The sequence below is a fragment of the Pararge aegeria genome, chromosome 9 (assembly GCF_905163445.1).
Source record: "Pararge aegeria chromosome 9, ilParAegt1.1, whole genome shotgun sequence".
In the NCBI taxonomy this organism is placed as follows: domain Eukaryota; kingdom Metazoa; phylum Arthropoda; class Insecta; order Lepidoptera; family Nymphalidae; genus Pararge; species Pararge aegeria.
The window spans coordinates 13,470,964-13,489,929 of record NC_053188.1 but is presented as its reverse complement, the minus strand read 5'-3'; the positions used below and the strand labels follow the sequence as shown (position 1 = coordinate 13,489,929).

General features: G+C 34.9%; 1 protein-coding gene across 2 annotated transcripts in view; it reads left to right on the top strand.

Moving 5' to 3' along the window:
* Nucleotides 1-18,966, top strand: part of LOC120626253 — a 102,659-nt gene that overhangs the window by 27,152 nt on the left and 56,541 nt on the right. Inside the window, exon 1 of one of the 2 annotated variants that reach the window (XM_039893678.1) lies at nt 17,561-17,724. The exons of the other annotated variant lie outside the window; for it this stretch is intronic. Within the exon in view, the coding sequence (XP_039749612.1) occupies nt 17,674-17,724 (51 nt within the window). The 5' untranslated portion in view covers nt 17,561-17,673. Of the gene's footprint in view, nt 1-17,560; nt 17,725-18,966 lie in introns of those variants that run through there. 2 annotated transcript variants of the gene reach the window in all.

The following is an 18,966-nucleotide window of genomic DNA, read 5'->3' as shown; positions in this document are numbered from 1 at the left end:
TCAAGACGATAGCGTTACGGGTCGCTGAGTCCGGAAGGAACGACGTGGGAAACGACACGCCCCCCTCTAATTCACCTGCATAATGCGTGCATGCGGTAATTAACACTTGCGGTATAAATATATATTCTGTTTTACGCATATTGTAGTAACTCATAGCAGCGTACCAAGTACCATTGTGCTTCAAGAGTATTTGTTTAATCAATCAATAAATCGCCTATGAAAGTCCACCTATTACAATAGCAGGGTTTGCTCATAATCACCACGTTGCGCAGTAAATGTTGGTACTAACACGGAGGATGGTGCTACCAGTTTTTTGTAATACTCTCTTATACTGAAACTCCCTTACAGAATACTGTACTACTGTAGTACAGTATTACAGAATACTGTACTACTGTAGTACAGTATTCTGGTGGGGTTGTGTGTTTGATTGTTATAATTAATAGTGTGTCCTTTGGTGGTGGTGTTGAATATAATCGTATTCCTTAATTATATGACACTGCTGGCCTCGTCTTTCGGTGACTCTATGTTTATTGACGGGCTTAATACCTTCGCTTTTATATAGAGACTTCAAAGATTGCCCACAACTTCATGTGCGTCGATTTCCAATGTCAAATTAAATACTAGTTTGGCAAATGCCATAAAATTTAACACATACCTACCTACATGAATGTAAAATATTTCAATAGACATAGAAAGTAACTAAATATATTGTTTTTTGTGAATACAGTGAGGAAATACAAAATTTTTAGTTACTAACAATCTTGTCATTTAATAATTCATCGTAATACTTGGACCTACTTTAAGGGGACCACCTATTGCTACGGAAATGCGTTATCAAATCTGCGGATAATACCCCACTTCCTACAATCTCAAATTTGGATGATAAAATAAGAGCATATCTAATGTGTAAATAATTATGGCCGTATTCGTTCCCTTGCGGATAACTACTTTATGAATGAATTATGAGAAATTTTAGTGTACCGTGTATAAATAGTAGTATTGAGTATTGTTGTAGTCGCGAGAAACCGTGGGAGTTGAGATGTAGATCTGAAGCAATAATAACAATTTTTACAAAAGGTTTTGGTCAAATGTTATTGCGTGCCATAAAAGATTAGTTTTCTTTACACTTCGGATATCAGATGCATGTTGTTGAAATGTTACTAGTAAAATCAGTGTTTATCTTTGCGGACAGCAATATTATGGGGTGGGAAAAAGTTCTTGGCAGTTGTTCGTGTTTATAATGACAGATAAATGTAGTGTCTTGCGAGTGTCCCTTCTTTTGTAGACATGCCCCCTTTTCAGTAGCTTTTATTAAATTGCTCACTGCGATCTGTCATCTCCATACATAATTTGCGATAGAATAGGTACCGACATATATCTACAATTGGTGCTAGCAAATTACGTGTTTTCACATGACGTTTCAAAAGATGAAGCAACAAATTTGTTTGTTGTCGAATGACATAATTCGACAACAACAATGTTATAATACAGCTAAGGTAACTACAAATTTTTTTGTCACTTATTGGTCTCCATTCTGTAGTAAAAACTTAAACTTAACTAGGTACTTTCTTAAATTGGCAGGTCTAAAAATAGCTGTATGCTTTTCCAGAGCATAATATAGGTCTAATTTAAGACTTTTTAATAAAATTAACACTGTGATGTCACAGGTAAGAATACTACAACATTTTTAGTTATTTATTGGTCCCGATTCTGCAGGGCTAGCAAAGGCAGGAGTCAAAAATAATATTCCCCGATTATATCCCCAGACAAGGGATATAATTTACGTGTCCACCTACTAAAGCCCGGGAACTGGGAATAGGTGAAGTTTACCCCTGTTTATTATTACACATATATAATTTGGATATTATTTCCACTTGTGCGCCAGTTCTCTGAGAGTTAATAAAGCGTTGGGAGAAGATATATTTTTATCCTTTCCCCGGGGAGATAATTGTCTCCTGCCCATGCTAGCCGTGCTGTTGTAACAACTAAACATAACTAAACCTTAATTGGCAGGTCTAAAAATAGTGGTATCCATTTTCAGAGGATATAGTACTTCTTTAAGACCTGCTTTATTTAGTGTGGAACAAAGAAATTTCAAAAGGTGACCGAGATGATAGGATATTGGCGTTTTTCTGACCAACCTGTAAACAAATGCTGGCTGCATTCAAATTCAAAATTCATTTATTTCAAGTAGGCCTAATATAAGTACTTTTGAAAAGTCAAGTATGTCTGTTCGTAATGACTCTGCCGCCGCGCCGGTTCGGAAGGCAGATTGTACCGAGAAGAAGCGGGCAAGAAACTCAGCAGTTGCTCTTTTCCAACCTCGTTTTACTATTTAACAATCTTTGTTCTATCTGTTCTATCTTGTGTAAGATGAAAGCGGATGAAAGCATTGGTACGCGCAGACTTTTTGAATCTTTCTCTACAAAGTGAGCCTTTGTTTAGCTTTGGGACATTAATAGACTAAGGATCATGATGATTTTACTAACTATGGCGTCATTACATTGACCTCACGTAAGATTCTATTATCTCTTTCGACCCATTAGACACACTGGTCTTTCAATAGACCGGCGCGCGACAATACGGTTCACTGGATTTTTTTTATATCCTCTGCGCTTGACAGGATCCTAAAACTAATTCGTAGTTGTATTATAGAATAGATACGCATATTATCTGCTTCTTAGTTTATTAACTTTATGGGTTCTTTGTTTTACTTGCCTGCTCGAGAAATAGTCGGTTTGCAGAAGCGGTTAAAAAACTTATAACTGATTCGTTAGCCTACTGGTAGCCATGGTTGTGGAAACATCAGATAACGAGGTCTTTATTGAATTTTCCAGTTCTTGCCTTTTTTTTTATTTCATTCAAGTACACGCTAACCCTGCAACTGGTGACTGCAATCTCACCGTATGGTAAGTTACAATTCAGTCTAAGGTGGTAGTGGGCTTACCTTTTAAAGGCAGTTATATTAAACCCATAACTATTTGCTAAATTTATCTGTCACGAACTTTTTAGACTGGTCTGGAATGAAATTTTTAACTTCCCGCTAAGAAAATTAAAAAATTTTAAAAGTTGGGAAGTTATTGGTTTCACCCCGTTTTTCGGAAATCGAGTTTTCATCAGATGTCGACGTTTTAAGGTCCTAGGAAGCTAGAAGCTTTCCTGACTATTCCCGCGATGGTGTCATCATGTCTGTATGTATGTATGTGTTATTGTAATAATTTAATAATGTTATTTTTTTTTACTTCCCGCTAAGAATCTAAATTTCTAAATTTGAGTTTAAAAATCCGAAAAATATTGCTTTATGAAACATCTATCTGACTTTTGAGCTCGAAGAACAAAATAAGTATGGAATTAGCGGCAATTTACAAATAACTTTTTTTTTCTTAATTAACATAAGTACTTAAGGAAAAATTTGTTACTAACAAATTAATTGTATGGAAACCTGTCTTTTTTAAAATCATATTACAGAAGTTACGGTAACCCGATGTACTTAAAAACGTCATAGCTGTAACCTATCGCCTTGAAAATTTTGCACAATATACACGAAAGTGACTGAACCGTGGCCTCGCTAGTAGCGACCTGCGACTTGATGACTCATGACTCACCAATTGTATCGTCTCAGTTTGTACTGAGCTTGGAAAAAACTTCTATTGTTCAAATACAATGGTGACTACACTTCAACGACAAAATTGAAACAAGGCATTTTGAATTCTATGCCTTTGATAAACGAAGCATTATTGCGTATACAAATATGACTAGGGTTATGTACTGTTTGCTTGGGTTGTCACTTGACAGACTTTATTGCGTCCACGTTCTGAAAACGAATAAACTAAAAAGTTTATTACAGTATAAGTTATGAGAGTTCTCATTTGTTATTATTGCTGGATGATTTATGTTGCAACTTTAGTAAATTTCAGAAAAAAGTTTATGGTCCTAGATAATATTAAAACAACAAATCACTTACATGTTCACACGGACACACACACACTCGTAAATGCGATGTCAAATTTTAACTAAATATGGATTTTTTAAGTAAATATGGGTTGTTTAAAATTATAATCATTTCTCTAAATCGAGCTTTAGTAATACTCCTAGTAGAGACCCCATTTTAAAATATTCTTGTATGGTGATATATGGACTTATATATACTATTTATCATCATCCGCCTATTAAGGTCCCAATGCTGGGCATACGCTACCTTTCTTAAGGAAGAGACGGTTTTAGAGCATATACCCACCACGCTGATCCAATGCGGGTTATAGTGGGCTTTAACTACTATTATCACAAATTAGTGATAATAACCGGGACCGACCGCTTAGCGTGCTCTCCGAAGTACGGAAAATTACAACAAATTATATGTAGTGACAATTGATATTTTGGCTTAGCGGAAAACTGTTTTAATCTTTAAATCTAATACGTTGCAACTGTCTTAGTGTTGTGGGAAAGTCAGCGAACCAAGACAGAGATGCCCGGTCTTTGGGTAACGTTTTAATTGCTACAGCCCATAGGTGGTCAAAGGTTGGCTGATACGGTCTATGCATTGTACACGAATATATATTTATATCTATACTAAGATCATTTGTGGGATTGAGTATACGCTTTAATATTATGATTCCTAAGGTGATTTTGGACCTGCCAATGCACAAGTTTAAAGAATTTGTTAAAACACATTTATTACAGTGAGGTTACTATACAATTGATGAATTTTTTAATGACAAGGTTGCTTGGAAGCATCCGGCTCCGCTTTCAGCTCTCACAAGATAGAAAAATGAATGTTAAAATGCAAAATTTAAATTGTTGATGTTGGAAAAGAGCAACTGCTGAGTTTCTTGCCGGCTTCTTCTCGGTAGAATCTGCCTTCCGAACCGGTGGTAGAATCACTACAAACAGACAGACTTGACGTTTCAAAAGTGCTTATATTAGGCCTACTTGAAATAAATGAATTTTGAATTTTGAATTTTGAATATATAAATCTATAGAGTTTTTTTACGGTTGTTCCGTTAAAACTATTAAACTATACATCCGATTGAATTGAAATTTTGCATCCATGTAGAGGATACATTGACTTAATGGATAGGCTAATATTTTTTGAAGATAGGAGGGGGATATTGTCTATGATGTTACTGTTTAAACGGTTCAATAACAAGCTGGATTGCTCAGTAACAGATTTTCGATCAAAGCTCCGCGTACCAATACACCACGTTATCCTTGCAATTTGTTACATCACAGGCGTTACAGAACCAAATTAGGAAAATTGTCCCCTATACCTCAAATCTCGGATTGCTATAATAAGTGTGTGATTAAGCTTAGTGACTTAGACATTTTTCATGACAGTTACATTGAATTTAGACGAAAAGTTATTGATATTTGTTCTACTAATTAACCTGACTATTTTTGTCTCCTAATAATTGATTAAGTTAAATTTTTTATTGTAATTTAGCTTTAAATATTTATACTTTTAAAGGTTTATATTAACTGACTAATAATTAATTGTAAATAATTTATAAGAATGACTTTTTACATTTTTATGCATGCTGTGATAACCTGTAAATAGTTGAACATTTACTATGTGAATGATTCCAAAAAAAAAATTTAATGTAGGTATCTACAGGTTGTCCATTGTAAATAAATAAATAAATAGGCTAACTTTTTTATAACTTTTAATGTCCTAAGTGTATAGCGGGGGCGTTAATGATTAGAAAAAATCATAAATAACTAAATTTTGAATTTTAACTCTTTTAGACATGAAATTTGGACAGAATTTTTTTGGGCTATGTTACGAGCAAACAAGAATGTATTGAATGAAGTTTAAATCACAAAATCGGTTACGGGGTTGCTAATGAAATAAAATTAAAATTTTATACTAAACATACTTCCCACAGACTTAAAATTTAATAAAATTTCATGTTTGTTTAAATTAAGGTCACTTACTATTCGACTTATTTCACTCAGATTTCGAAAAATTTTAGCCCTAGAGGACATTGTGGGGGCGTTAAAATTATTTATATAATTATAATTGTTGATCCTAAAGGTTTTTTTATAGTTATAAATGATGGACTAAGCTGTGGTAACCTAATGGTTAGTGAAAAACCATAATTTGTTACATTAACAGAGGAACACTTTGAATGCCATGCAAGGAACACATCCCATGAAATAACACCCTTCGGACTGGAACGCAGCTTAGCAGCTTAAATAGGCATGGTGGGGGTAGTAAGGACTTCCCTGGACAAGCTTGGCCACAAAATGGTTTCATAGGTACTACTACTAAAACTTTAAGTGCGGAAGAGTCTATGTAAGATTTGCAGTAAATGATTGCAACTATAATCTAATTCTTAATTTAATTTGACAATGTGTTTCTTTTATAAAAGTATTCAAAATGTATATAGATTCAAATCTGACGCGCACCTTGATAGGTTTTTAAACTTTTGATAGGGAACGGGCAGAAATAGCAATTTACTAAATGATACTAAATGACTTCTTGTAGTTAACAAGAAGTCATTGTGATGGAGGAAGTAAGACATTCGTTTAATGAAATCGTAAAGGATGTGGTTGGAAAGGATTGCCCGTGTAATTTTATTGTGTCGTTTCTAACTGCCCATTATGCAAATTTTCTGCAGTTTAATACAGCTAGTTTAAAGAACTCGACATACTTATAACACGCCACTGCACCCGTCCCGTTGGCTTCCACTTGATCGTAAGACATGAGAAATTCAAGTAGATGCGGAATGCCGCGATTTGGCCCGCGTGATTTTAAAAATACTATAGAACGTATTTGATTTTCCGGCAATAAAAGATACAATGTCCGTCTGGAGGATGCAGTCTATTTCTGTACTTAATACGTCAACATATGCTCGAAGACTGTGCCGTGCATTTATAAGTTCAATTAAATCGTGTATAAATGTTTATTATCTCATTCGAGGGATTCGTACGAGCCGACTAAAGCAATAATACTACTATCAGCATCTTCTGCGATCTTCAACCCGTCTGCCCAGCGTGATAGGGTCTAACCCTTCCGCTCGGCGATGCCTTTAGTCCAGCAGTAGGCTATTCATATGATTGTAGCTATTCTATTAGCTGAACATGAACAAAACACCCGACGGAATCACGTTGCGATGTATCCATATAAAATACACACCTAATAAGAAAACCCGTCACCCGGCAACAAGTGGCGTGACACGTTATACGTAAGTATGTTTCCGCCCTAACATTATTCTTTAAACCCATGACATAAGCTGGTCCTTTATCTGAGCATAAGCTCAATGTTAAACTGACTGACTAAACCTCAAAAAGAACTTTCTGAAAAACTTAACATTACTTTTCTCTTGTATAGAGTCGCAAAAACTGAATAAGTGGAATGAATTTTGACAATCAAGTTCTGAGTCATTTATTACTACGTTTTTGCAACTTGCAGTATTCAGTTTCTTATCTTGATCATCATGTTTTTCTCTCTATAGCTACCATAGCACGTTGTTACAAGTCGAACGTTATTAGGAGAGAAATTCATTGAAAATGATATCCTATAATGATACAACTAAAATATAATATGCATCGGTTATTTCACTGACGTAAAAAGAGGGTTTTAACGAAAAATAGTGGATGAGAGATTATTTTTTTTCATTAATGGTTTCGTTAATAAACCAATTTTCATGTTCATATTTTAAATATTTCTGCGGTTATTTAAACTCCTAATTGAATAGAAACTAGTAGATACATAAAAGTAAGTATCTCTATTAAGTTTACGCTTGGTTGTTCATCAATATAATTTGATAACCTGGAAGTCATAGGGACATGTCTCACGGCGATCGCCAGCAACTTGCCGGGTGCGAGCGCCGTCGTGGGAAATATAGGTCGGTTGCGCTTCGCGGCGCAAGACGGCGTATTATATAAGATGGAATAAGTTATAAAATATTACCGCAACTGTTAATACGTTCTTATTCACAGGGTCTTATCGGAACGATAAGTTTTTGATGGCCTGTCTGGCTTCACAGTATATCAATTATGTTTTACTAAAGATCGATCGAAAGATCTTACACGTTCGATTTCTATGATTTCATTGAATTTTTTATGCCTATTAAAAGATAAGAACTACATTGTATGATCGTATCTTTGAACCTACTTATAGGTTAGGTTAGTCAACAGGTTCGAAAACGTGTTGATCTTAGAAAATCACCTAAAAATATGAGCGATTGCTCATGCGATTCGGAATGACGTCTAGCAAATTGTGCCTATAACTGAAATAATGTATTAGCACATAAAAAATTGCAACCGTAGTGGAATAATATATTTTTTTAGTAACAAATATTATTTTAAAATCTACTCTAATCTCTAATCTTTAGGAGTATCTTAACACAATGATGCCGCAGTTATGAAAATCAAATTTATGAATCTTGAAGATAACTCTGTATTTTGAACTCTTAAATTATTTCAGACCCGAACCAGTCAGATGCAAACGTTTTGAGATAAAAGTCTTAATTAAAATATTTAATTGACACTTTTTGATAAATCTGTTACGATGGGTAAAATTTAACATAGTTCACGACCGAAAGTGGCTGGGGATGAGATGTAACTGTGTGTATTTACAAAATGAAATAGTCCATGCGTTGATTGGAACAAACTATTTCAAACTTCATCGACTAATTTATCATTATTTTAAAGACGACTTTACATTCGGTACGTACTTATATTACGTTCCGCTTACATTACCTGCTACCAACAAATAGTACGCATTTTACACGATTCAAATTCCAGTTTCCCCTCTATTAATGAGTTAAGCTTATCGACGAGGATAAATGATGACAATATATCAAATTGTAGGATTTAAATATAATTGAGTGTAAGCATTTGAGCTGCTGATTGAAGATTTTCAGTATCCCAGTGTATCTTATTATTCAGAAACTCATGATATTGTGTGCACGAGTTATGTAATAAACTACTGGCATGTAAAAACATACCTATCTAAATATCTAGCGCAATAAAAATTTCACAACAGATTGTGTGCGGAACACGAATGTTTTTGCAATATGCGCTAGAGACAAATTTTACTTTTTTACAAAAGATGAAATCTGGTAAAACCGTGCTTGTAAGTATACTAACAATATAGATAGACAATCTTATGCCTTTACTGATTTTAAACAAAAACTATTTTATTAATAAAAGCCAGACAAACAATTTCTAAAGAACCACTGCGAAAGCAAACTTTCACAGCGTTCCCTTGTGTTCCTAGTGCAACACACCGCATCAAAATAGCTTTTGTTTCCAGGATTTTTTTTACCTATTTTTCAAAATAAAAAAGGTCAAGGCGTGTTTGACACCTTTTTAGCTTTAGGCTTTTCAATATAATCAACATTAACTCAAAGTACCGACTGTAGATTAAGAACTATAGATTATATTCTTTAAGTACCTATAGATTAGGCATTAGCATGCAATATTTAAAATTTTTATGAAGTTCACTTCACTAGTCTTAAAAAAATAAAAAGTATACAGTAATTTTAGCATTTTTTTAATTAGGAAGGAACTGGTTACTTTTTCTGTTGTAAGAAACGATCACAATTTATTGAATTGATACCGTCGCCGTAACGCGACGTTGACACTTGATAGGTTGCTTCCTAAACCTAAGTTTGCACCTAACTATTAATTGAATTCCCATAATGTTTTTTTCCTGATGAATGAATGAATGAATGAATACACTTTTATTGTACACCACATGCACAGGGAACATTTGAAAAAAATCACCACGTGTATATTCTTCGTTGCAAATGAAACTCGGTACACTACGGTAATTTAGTGCAATAATTTCTAACCAAGAATTATACCTCTTACTCAGACTAGAGGTAAAAACGATTATTTCAGTTGTCGTAATCAAGATTTTTTTATGAATCTGGCTGGTTCACAGACTCGTTCGACGCGTGAGACATATTATTATATGTTAGTCGAGCAGATACTTGACTATTTACAACTTTCTTTTATTTTAAGATCAGCTTGGGCTAATCTGTGACTCTGTCTGCGCAGAATTACGGTTTTACCATTTACCGTTAAATAAAGCAGCCAGGAAAAAACGTCCATCAATGAATGTAATCTATCTATAGTATAAGTATTATTATAATGCGATAATTATGATGCGACAGTTTGTCTACTTGTTAATTTGTTACCTATGCAAGAGTGAATGGTTAAAACAGCTTTTATTCAGCATAAAATAAGATTCTAAATTGTTATGTTATAAATGCGAATGTTGCTGTGTGTGAAATGCGATAAACCAACAAACTTACAGCCGCATTTACAATACTAAGGTTTCCAAGATAAAACGTATCATCATCATCATCATTATTAAAGACCTTCCTGGCAAAACGGTACGCGCTATGGTCTTATAAGCAGAGGTCCCGGGTTCGATCACCGGCGTGGACTAACTAGTAGTGGGATAAAAGAATGCACAGGAAGTATATTTTATAAAAATTACACTGTGTATTATTTAAAAACCTAATGAATTTTGATATTATCAAAATCAGTTCAGCCATTATAGGAAAAGCGGTAAAAAAACAATTTTTTTTATCCGGGATTAAAAGTAGGTATGTCTATGTCACCCTTGGGTTTATATATGTAGCTGCGTGACCGAAGGACAAACCTAAAAACACACTTTTACATTAATAATATTACTAAGAATTCAGACACTTCATTGACACTATTTTTAAGTAGATACCACACTATTGCATTTGTTCATTATTATGGGAATGGAACATTGCATATTATACGTGTCATATCAATCCTCGAAAGTTTACAAATCTGGGAAGCGATTATGTCGAGAACAATGGAAGTTTGAACCCTGTGTGAACCAACATTGGAGATTCATCGTAAAGGTGTCATGTGTAATGTAATTAATGCTGTAATAGGAAGTATTAAATTGGAATTGGCTTTACGTAACTTAATAATACCCTAACCAGCTTAATTGATCGTTTCGTAATGTGCGACAAAAATGCAAATTTTAGTGAACGGCATGCGAAATTGCTTTAATTTGTTAAGACCTTTAGGGCCGACATTTTCTAAGCTAAGTTATACTCATCCTGACTTTATTTCAAATGAAATCTCAATCGCGTTATGACAATAACAGTCGTCCAGTTATATGCATTATTATATAAATCCATAAAGCAGCAGAACCACTATTTTTTCTTCACACATGTTGTTCATATTACTAATTAACTCGGTAGTGTTTCCTTTGAGTTTTATAATAGCAATGTCGAGGTGACGTGATTGCTTCATTACTTTTGCAGGCGTTAAATTATTAATATCGTCATTCGAGACCTCATACCCGTTTATAGGTATCGAAACAATATTAAATGTATTAAAGGATTTTTTTATATCTAGAAATACGAGATTACATATATTCCTTATAAAGTTTCCTGGCATTGAAACTACAATATAAATACCTATAGATTAGTTTCGATTGAGAGATATTTTTAGTAATTTTTTTGTTCTTATTTTCCTGTAATTTTAAGTATATTGATTATGTCAATAATAACCAGCGTTGAAATTCATTAATCAATGAAATTCAATCTGATAGCCGAATTTAGTTAGCATTTAGCAATCACTCCTTTGTTGTTAGCGATTCGACATCCACGAATAGGGACCTTACCGATTTATTTACAATACACATGGTTTATTCATGGCTATTCTGCGTACGATTGTTTTCTAACTATGTTCTTTTATTTGAATGTTTTGTTAACGGTAAACGATTTTTGGAAAGAGGTTAGTCTACTTCTTAGCATAAAAACTTGTTTCGTTTTACTACGTCCTACTACAGACTCAAATAAAGGTTAGCTTTATTCTAATCTACACCATATTCTTTGGTCATAGAGTAAATTTTCCGCTGGCTGAGCATAAAGGCTTCGAGGCAATGAATGTGCAACCGGGATGGCGGTATATGAAGGAAAGGGATAGCAAGTAAAACCAGTTCTTTGTATTGTGTACCCGTCTGTTTTTAAATTTAAACGGTCTACCGGGCTTTGAACGAAGCTCAATTTTCAAAAAGACGCAGGAGTGGCGACGATCAAACGAATAATATATTATATAAGTACTTACAATAAGTGATTACCTGCGTCATATCATGTTCAATAATTGGCCTAAAAGAAAGGATTTTAGCAAAATCTGCTTTAAGTTCAGTGTTTAATTTATTTATTATTGCAGCCCGTCCATATTGCAAATTACTGATGAAACAAATCATTTTATATTAAATACCGACTAAGCCCGGAGCATTTTTTAAAGAAATTTAATCACAGGAGCTAGGTACTATAAACTCGCAGCTTTACTAAAATATATATGTAAAGCAATATAGTACTTAGTAGTAAGAAGTTAAGGTTGCTTTTTCTTAAATTAGTTATAAAGATAACCGTCCTTAGTTCTTGAACAATAAGAAGAGTTTTTAAATTACTTTTTTCGTTTCATCCGAGGCGAAGGGGTTGAAAAGGGAAGCGTGAAATCCCTAATTGTTATCTAACAAAAAATATTAGTGATGATGAATATAGCCCAGCTACCTATTTTAATACCTCTTTGTGATTGCTTTAATAGGGATTTGTTTTATTTTTATTTTTAATGTTTAGTTTACTCCTTACAGTAGAACGTCCTGAGCCCTAATTCTCTATAAATTCTGTAATATAAATCTAGCTACGTTGGTTGGTGCCGTGTGGTGACGGCAGGTCAGAATGCACCCCTCCTTTTACCGCAGCTTCCTCTGTGCTACTACAACCATTAACTGCGTTCACCAAACTTTCTTCCCATCGTGGTGGCATGCGCATGTTTTTTTTACTGTTCTGACAAATTGCAGTCGTGTCCATACGGCCAAAGTCATAATGTCCCATAGCTGGTCTTATTAGCTTAGACCGACCCACGGTGCACGTGGATTGGCGGGCTTAAAAAAATAGTATCCCATGTTATACTTCCAGCGAAAAACAACCAGTACCGACGATTGCTTAATGTGCTCACCGAGGCACGGGATGGAAGCCAATTTCCTAACTCCGGGCAGGTGTTTTAAATTATTTAGAAGAAAACCCAGTTCTTGTTCCTCATTAAGGTTTAAAATAAGCCCTAGGAATACAAAAAAAAAATACATTGTCACTTACACCAATATCTATGCGCGGCCGAAGTCACTCATTAAAAGCAGTGGGTTTCTTACCAGGGTATGCATACAGTAGGAAAATTGCATAAATGGTGAAAATCCTCCAACAAGAGTTATATATCTCAATTTTAGGGTAAGCAGTGCTTTTGTGCATGTATGAAGTGCACGCCACTGATCATAAGCAATAATATTAATTTCCTTTTTATGGAACGATGAATAGCTAATAGCTGTACATAAAGTTCCCAACAAGAAGTCGCTTGAACTTTTTACACATACTAATATAACTCGTCCAACTTGAAATCAAACACGTACAGATATGGCCGCTAAGTAATTGCTGATAATTAACACGTCTCTCTAATTACGCGGTTCAATAACGAGGGCATATGTAATTACATGACTTCTTTCTGTCCGACAGAAAGCAGACGTTTTACTTTTAGGGCCTTAATCAGTGGTGTATCGCCATGGTACACCATGGGCGTCCCGAGCCGGTAAGTTTGGCCGCCCCGTTAGGTATTCAAATTAAAGGAAATAGGAAAAAAAATACAATATAGAAAACAATTAAAATGTGCTTGCACCGCCACTGGGAGCCTGTCGCCCCGAGCCATTGCCTCTTTGTCCCGATGGAAAATACGTAAATGTTCTTATAAACCATAACTATTCATCCTATATCATGGAAGCCTATAGCGGTCATGGCCATCGGGGTAGAACTAATGGGCCTTAAACTAAACCAAATATAATAAACACACTGAAATAACATTGAATTTTTTTTTAATTTGTATTTTTAGTTTCTAACTTTCCTGAATCACTACAGGGCACGGGTTGGTTAGTTTCCTCACGAGGTTTTCCTTTACCGTTGAAGCAAGTGTTATTTTAATTTCTTAAAACGCACATAACTTAGAGAAGTTAGAAGTGCATGCTAGGATTCGAACTCTTTGGGTAGGTAGTATTTAATTACTGAAAAGTAGATTTAAAATAAATTATTTTACTTTCCGACGCTTTTAAGTATTCAAAGTAGGGGGCTAAAATATTTAACGTTAATAATATAATAAATTACTTTCTACTCTAGTTCTAGTAGTACTAGTTTATCTTCAGAAGGTACAATACACCTATTTTCTTAAAATTGTGTAGTGAAGCCAAGGCGAGTTGTTAGTCATGTATAAAAATAACCCTTTTCTGCATTCCTTGTTGCAAGGAATGTACGTTTAATAATAATTGAAAGGCTTCCACGCGGAGCATCATGAAGCTTTATAAAATATCTTAAAAACCTTGAAGGTGTCTCGGAGATGACATTTACATTTAGTAACAACATATACCTATTTAGGTATGCCATCCGATGTGAATCGTTTCGAAGTTTTTTTTTATGAGTGCCTTGAAAAATAATTAAATGCGTAAAACCTACTTCCTTTTTAACTAGACTATTTCCATATATGACTCCAATCTGAGTAGGGGGATTATGTTAGACTCCTTGAGTAGTATTTGCCTATTTTATATGGTTTTCTACAGGTTTTAAGTGGATATTACTTTGTTCCTTTGTAAAGGGTTTGCTAGCGTGAAATCAAAATATACTTCTGTCTGATATTTGGGTTTGGCACGGAATGGGCATCCGGTTTTTTGCCGTAATCTAATTCTTAAAGCTGTGTTTAAGCTCAATAAGGCTATTTTGTAAATTGTTATGTGGTGTTTGGGTGCTTATTTTTAAAATTCAAGTTTTTGTTCAAGGATATGTAAGTATGAGGCCAAAAGTTTCTGGATTAGTTTCGTTTTTTATTTCATTCTTGTATATTGCATTCATGATGAGGTTATATGTGTAAGAACCTATATTATAACGGTTAATTGTCCTGTCCGTATAAAACAATCTCAGTATTCAAATATTAAATGACCACGTTATAATATTTGAATAGTAAGAATTCAGATGGCGCCATTATAAATGCGAGTCGTGACCGTCTAGTTTTTTTTAAGATGTAAGATTATAGAGTTATTGTAGAGACATTTTGTAATACATAATATAGATAGATTGAAAGACAATATTGGTGTAAGAGTTATTGGGTTACACACGTGCGCTTAGACAAAAGAAATTCGAAGCCTTTGTTTTGTAATATTATAATTTACTATGTTAGCTGCGTCATGATTACTATTCCCCTCTACCTTTACATTATCCAGATATTATGTAGGACCAGTGTCCTACATAATATCATAATGCATAGCACATCAACAACTGTCACATGAATGATCTTAGGCGTCTACTCCACTGATGGATTTGTAGAGGATTGTACTTAGATATTTCCGTATTCCATCGGTCTTGTGTCTCTTGTTTCAAGCATCTCCCTGCGGCTTTCTTGTTCGTAGTTTAGGTAAAGCATGCCTGCGCAGTACTGTTAATGTCTTTTTCATCCATCCATAAAGATTTTCCATATTATAGGTTTTTGTGATGGTATTAATGCATCATTAACGCTAAGTCATTTATTGCCGGTCAGTTTGGAGCCAGCTGCTGAAATGTTTAAAATATTATTACTTGATCGCCAAAACTGTTCACTGTTGCAGTTTTACAATATGTTAAGCAGTTACTACAATATTGTTAACGAATCCCAAATTCCACAATCAGTTTTAACTTTCTGGAAAATTAATTATTTCTTTATAAAACAAAAAAAATGTATATACGACATCGTATATATATCATGAAACTTTAGCCCAGTGGTTAAAGAATCGAATCCCAGCACGCCACCAACTTTTCTAAGTCATATGCGTTTTAAGTAATTATTGTATCACTTGCTTCAACGGTGAAGAAAAACATCGTAAGGAAACCTGCATTCCCGAGAGTTCTCCATAATGTGGTGGGTGAACAACACCAATCCATAGTAGGCCAGCGTGACGGACTACGGCCTAAGCCCTTCTCATTGTGGGAGGAGACTCGTGCCCTGTAGTGGACCGTTAAAGGGTTGATATTTTGATATACATATATTATGTAAGTCTCAAATAAAGTGGTTTATGGAATGATAAAATTATTATTCATACGACCTAGTAACTAGCACATGATCTGAAAATCATCTACAGAAAACTTTTATAAAAAGGGATCACAAGTTCTTAAGTGCCATCCCTGGATTTGGCAAACATTTTTAGGTATTTGGGGTTTCTGTTCAGAAAAATTCAGTACAGTATTTAGTGTTTTACGCATATCTATATTTTACATCTTCATAAAAACTGCGAGACGTGTGGTATTTGAAAACCTATTCAACAATAACATTAACTAAAATTAGCTTTACATTAGATTTAAGTAAAAATATACACTTGACGTTGAACAAAGAATAGAAAATGTTCAACACCAGCAGTAAATATGAGGTATGCTAAAATCATATATCGCAAGGTGTTCCTAAAACGAACAAATAAAACATCCTCATAAGTTTTTTTTATCGAGCATCATCCTGCCAGATCCCCTCGCAACTTTTGACGAGCTTTTTTCATCAAACACCTGTTTTGAACGTGAAAAAAAACCTTACGACGCTAGCACGTTTATGGAATTATATATTTTAATTCGGCATTCATTAATTATACGTGAGTAAGTACATAGTTAAAGTATTATAGGATATTGCTGGAAACTAAGTTAACCGTGTTATTATTACCTATTAATATTCTGCAACAGATTGGACACGTACCTCTTTGGAGTCAAGCCAAAACAAATAGGCACATAGATGGCACTTTTGATGCGTTGATTACATACAAAAAAAGGTACATAGTAGTGATGGTGATAACTAAAATCGTAAACTTAAAACTAAAACTACGAGCGGCATATCTTCGGTGGTAACTAGCCACGGCCGAAGACTCCGACCAGACCAGAGTAGAGAAAATTCAAAAATTAGATCGAACATCGGACCTCAGTCAGGTCGTCAAAATGGTACAAGTAAGATACGATAGCCATGATTAAATAATTACACTATGTACTGATAGGTAAATCTATGTTAAAAACATAGATTAACCGTAAATGCGATGCCAACTAGATTATAATATTTTTATTTCTCGTACTTTTTTTAATAACAATCTATAAGAATATAAACAATTAAACGGAACTTGAATTAAAAGGAATAGTAAAAATATTATAATATTTATATTTCTTGTTCTTTTTTTCAACAATCTATAATAATATAGACATCTCTAAACCGGACTTGAATTAAAAGGAACATCAAAAATTTCACCTCCTATAATCGAAAAAAGAGCCACTACAAAATCCAGTTCTACCGAAGTTGTTTTACGCGGTCATCTCGCGGTCCCGCGGGCGATGGACGTCATAAACAAAATGGCCGTCAAAAGCCTCCAAGCGTAGAGTGGTTCTATGCCGTAGCCGTCACAGGCTAGGGCGTTAGTTCCTTGCTACGCCACCGTACTTACCGGCGCTGCGGTCGCCATCGGCGTGAGCGCCTCACCACTACAGACTACACTCCCACGTACTGTCTCCCGTTGTAAACACAACTCCCGCGTGCGAAGTTACGTTTCCCATCGCCAGAACGTTTATCAACAAAATGACACCTCAGTGATGTGATGCGAACTGTGTTTGTGTACTGAACGGATTTGTTTATACGATGACGAAAGCCAAGGTGCCCCGGAGCAGCGCTCTTTACCACAGTGCAAAGGTGAGCTAATTATTTTCAATTACATAAATGAAATTGTCTCTATTTTTGGCCACATACTCCTTCGTTACAACGGCCATATACTTTAGAAACCTTCATCAAATTAAGTGCTTATTAAGTTAACAAAATTCAACTTTCAATTGATGTACCCATAATCTGTTTAGTTATTTGCTTAAAAGTGAAAGAGGCATTAGTGTATGCGCTCGTATCATTATTTGTAAAAAATAACACAAGAACGGCCGAAGTCCAATGCAGCCTTCATGAATCTTGATTTCTCCCGCTCTCCCGAGTAGGTACTTTTCGTTTTATTTCTATATAACGATGCTCCTTTGAATTCCGCTTATATTTTTGGCAAATATCTAAAGTATTATTATCTACAAGTAAAATACCTAATTGCGTTGTGAATGAAGTAAATATATAATGTATTCGTTGAACTTATTAGTGCCCTATTACGCCTGGTTTTGGTGATTTCTAATTACCTGTATTAATAAAGGTAATAGATTAGTAAACATTCTTGTTACTAACCACAGCCGTAAGGAATACAGAAAAGAAACAAATCTGTCAGTGAATTTCGTCCCATAATAGGAAGATTGTTCTGGTTTTCCGATGTCCTGCTCTCCCAAAAAGGGCAGTAAAAGACATCAACGAGCGCGCGTGAAAGAGAAAACCGAAAGCATGCGGCATTGTGTTGATGTTAAAGCGAGACAAATGCACTATAGTAATTTGCTTATAGCTGTTTGTACGTAATTATGGACCGGGATTTGGTATACAGGTACGTATAGGCAGGTAGCCATTGCACGCTTCGCCGGTCCCCCCATTTCAAAGGCCAAAGGGATGCACCATTATAATAGGGCAGTTTTGGCCGTATGTAAAATGCATCGCTCTTTAAACTTAAGGTTTTCAGTTCGTTTCGGGCGGTGAGTGCTAATGATGCGTACACATTTTAAATGAAAAGACGTTGACTCTACTTAATATTTGATTTATTTAAAACTAGATGTTGCCCACGATTTACCGCAGGAACAGTTAGTGTTCCCGAGATATAAAGTATCCCATGTCCGTAACCAAGATGCAAGCTATCTCTATGCAAAAGTATGCCATTATCGGTATATTGTGAATAAAAGGCCAATTTATAGTCCTCCGAAAACGTTACTTGGTACTTGTTTCAAATAAAAAGTATCCTACGGCCATCTTGAGGATACAAGCTGCCAAAAATCAAGATATATGTGCAGTAGTCAAACCGAACGT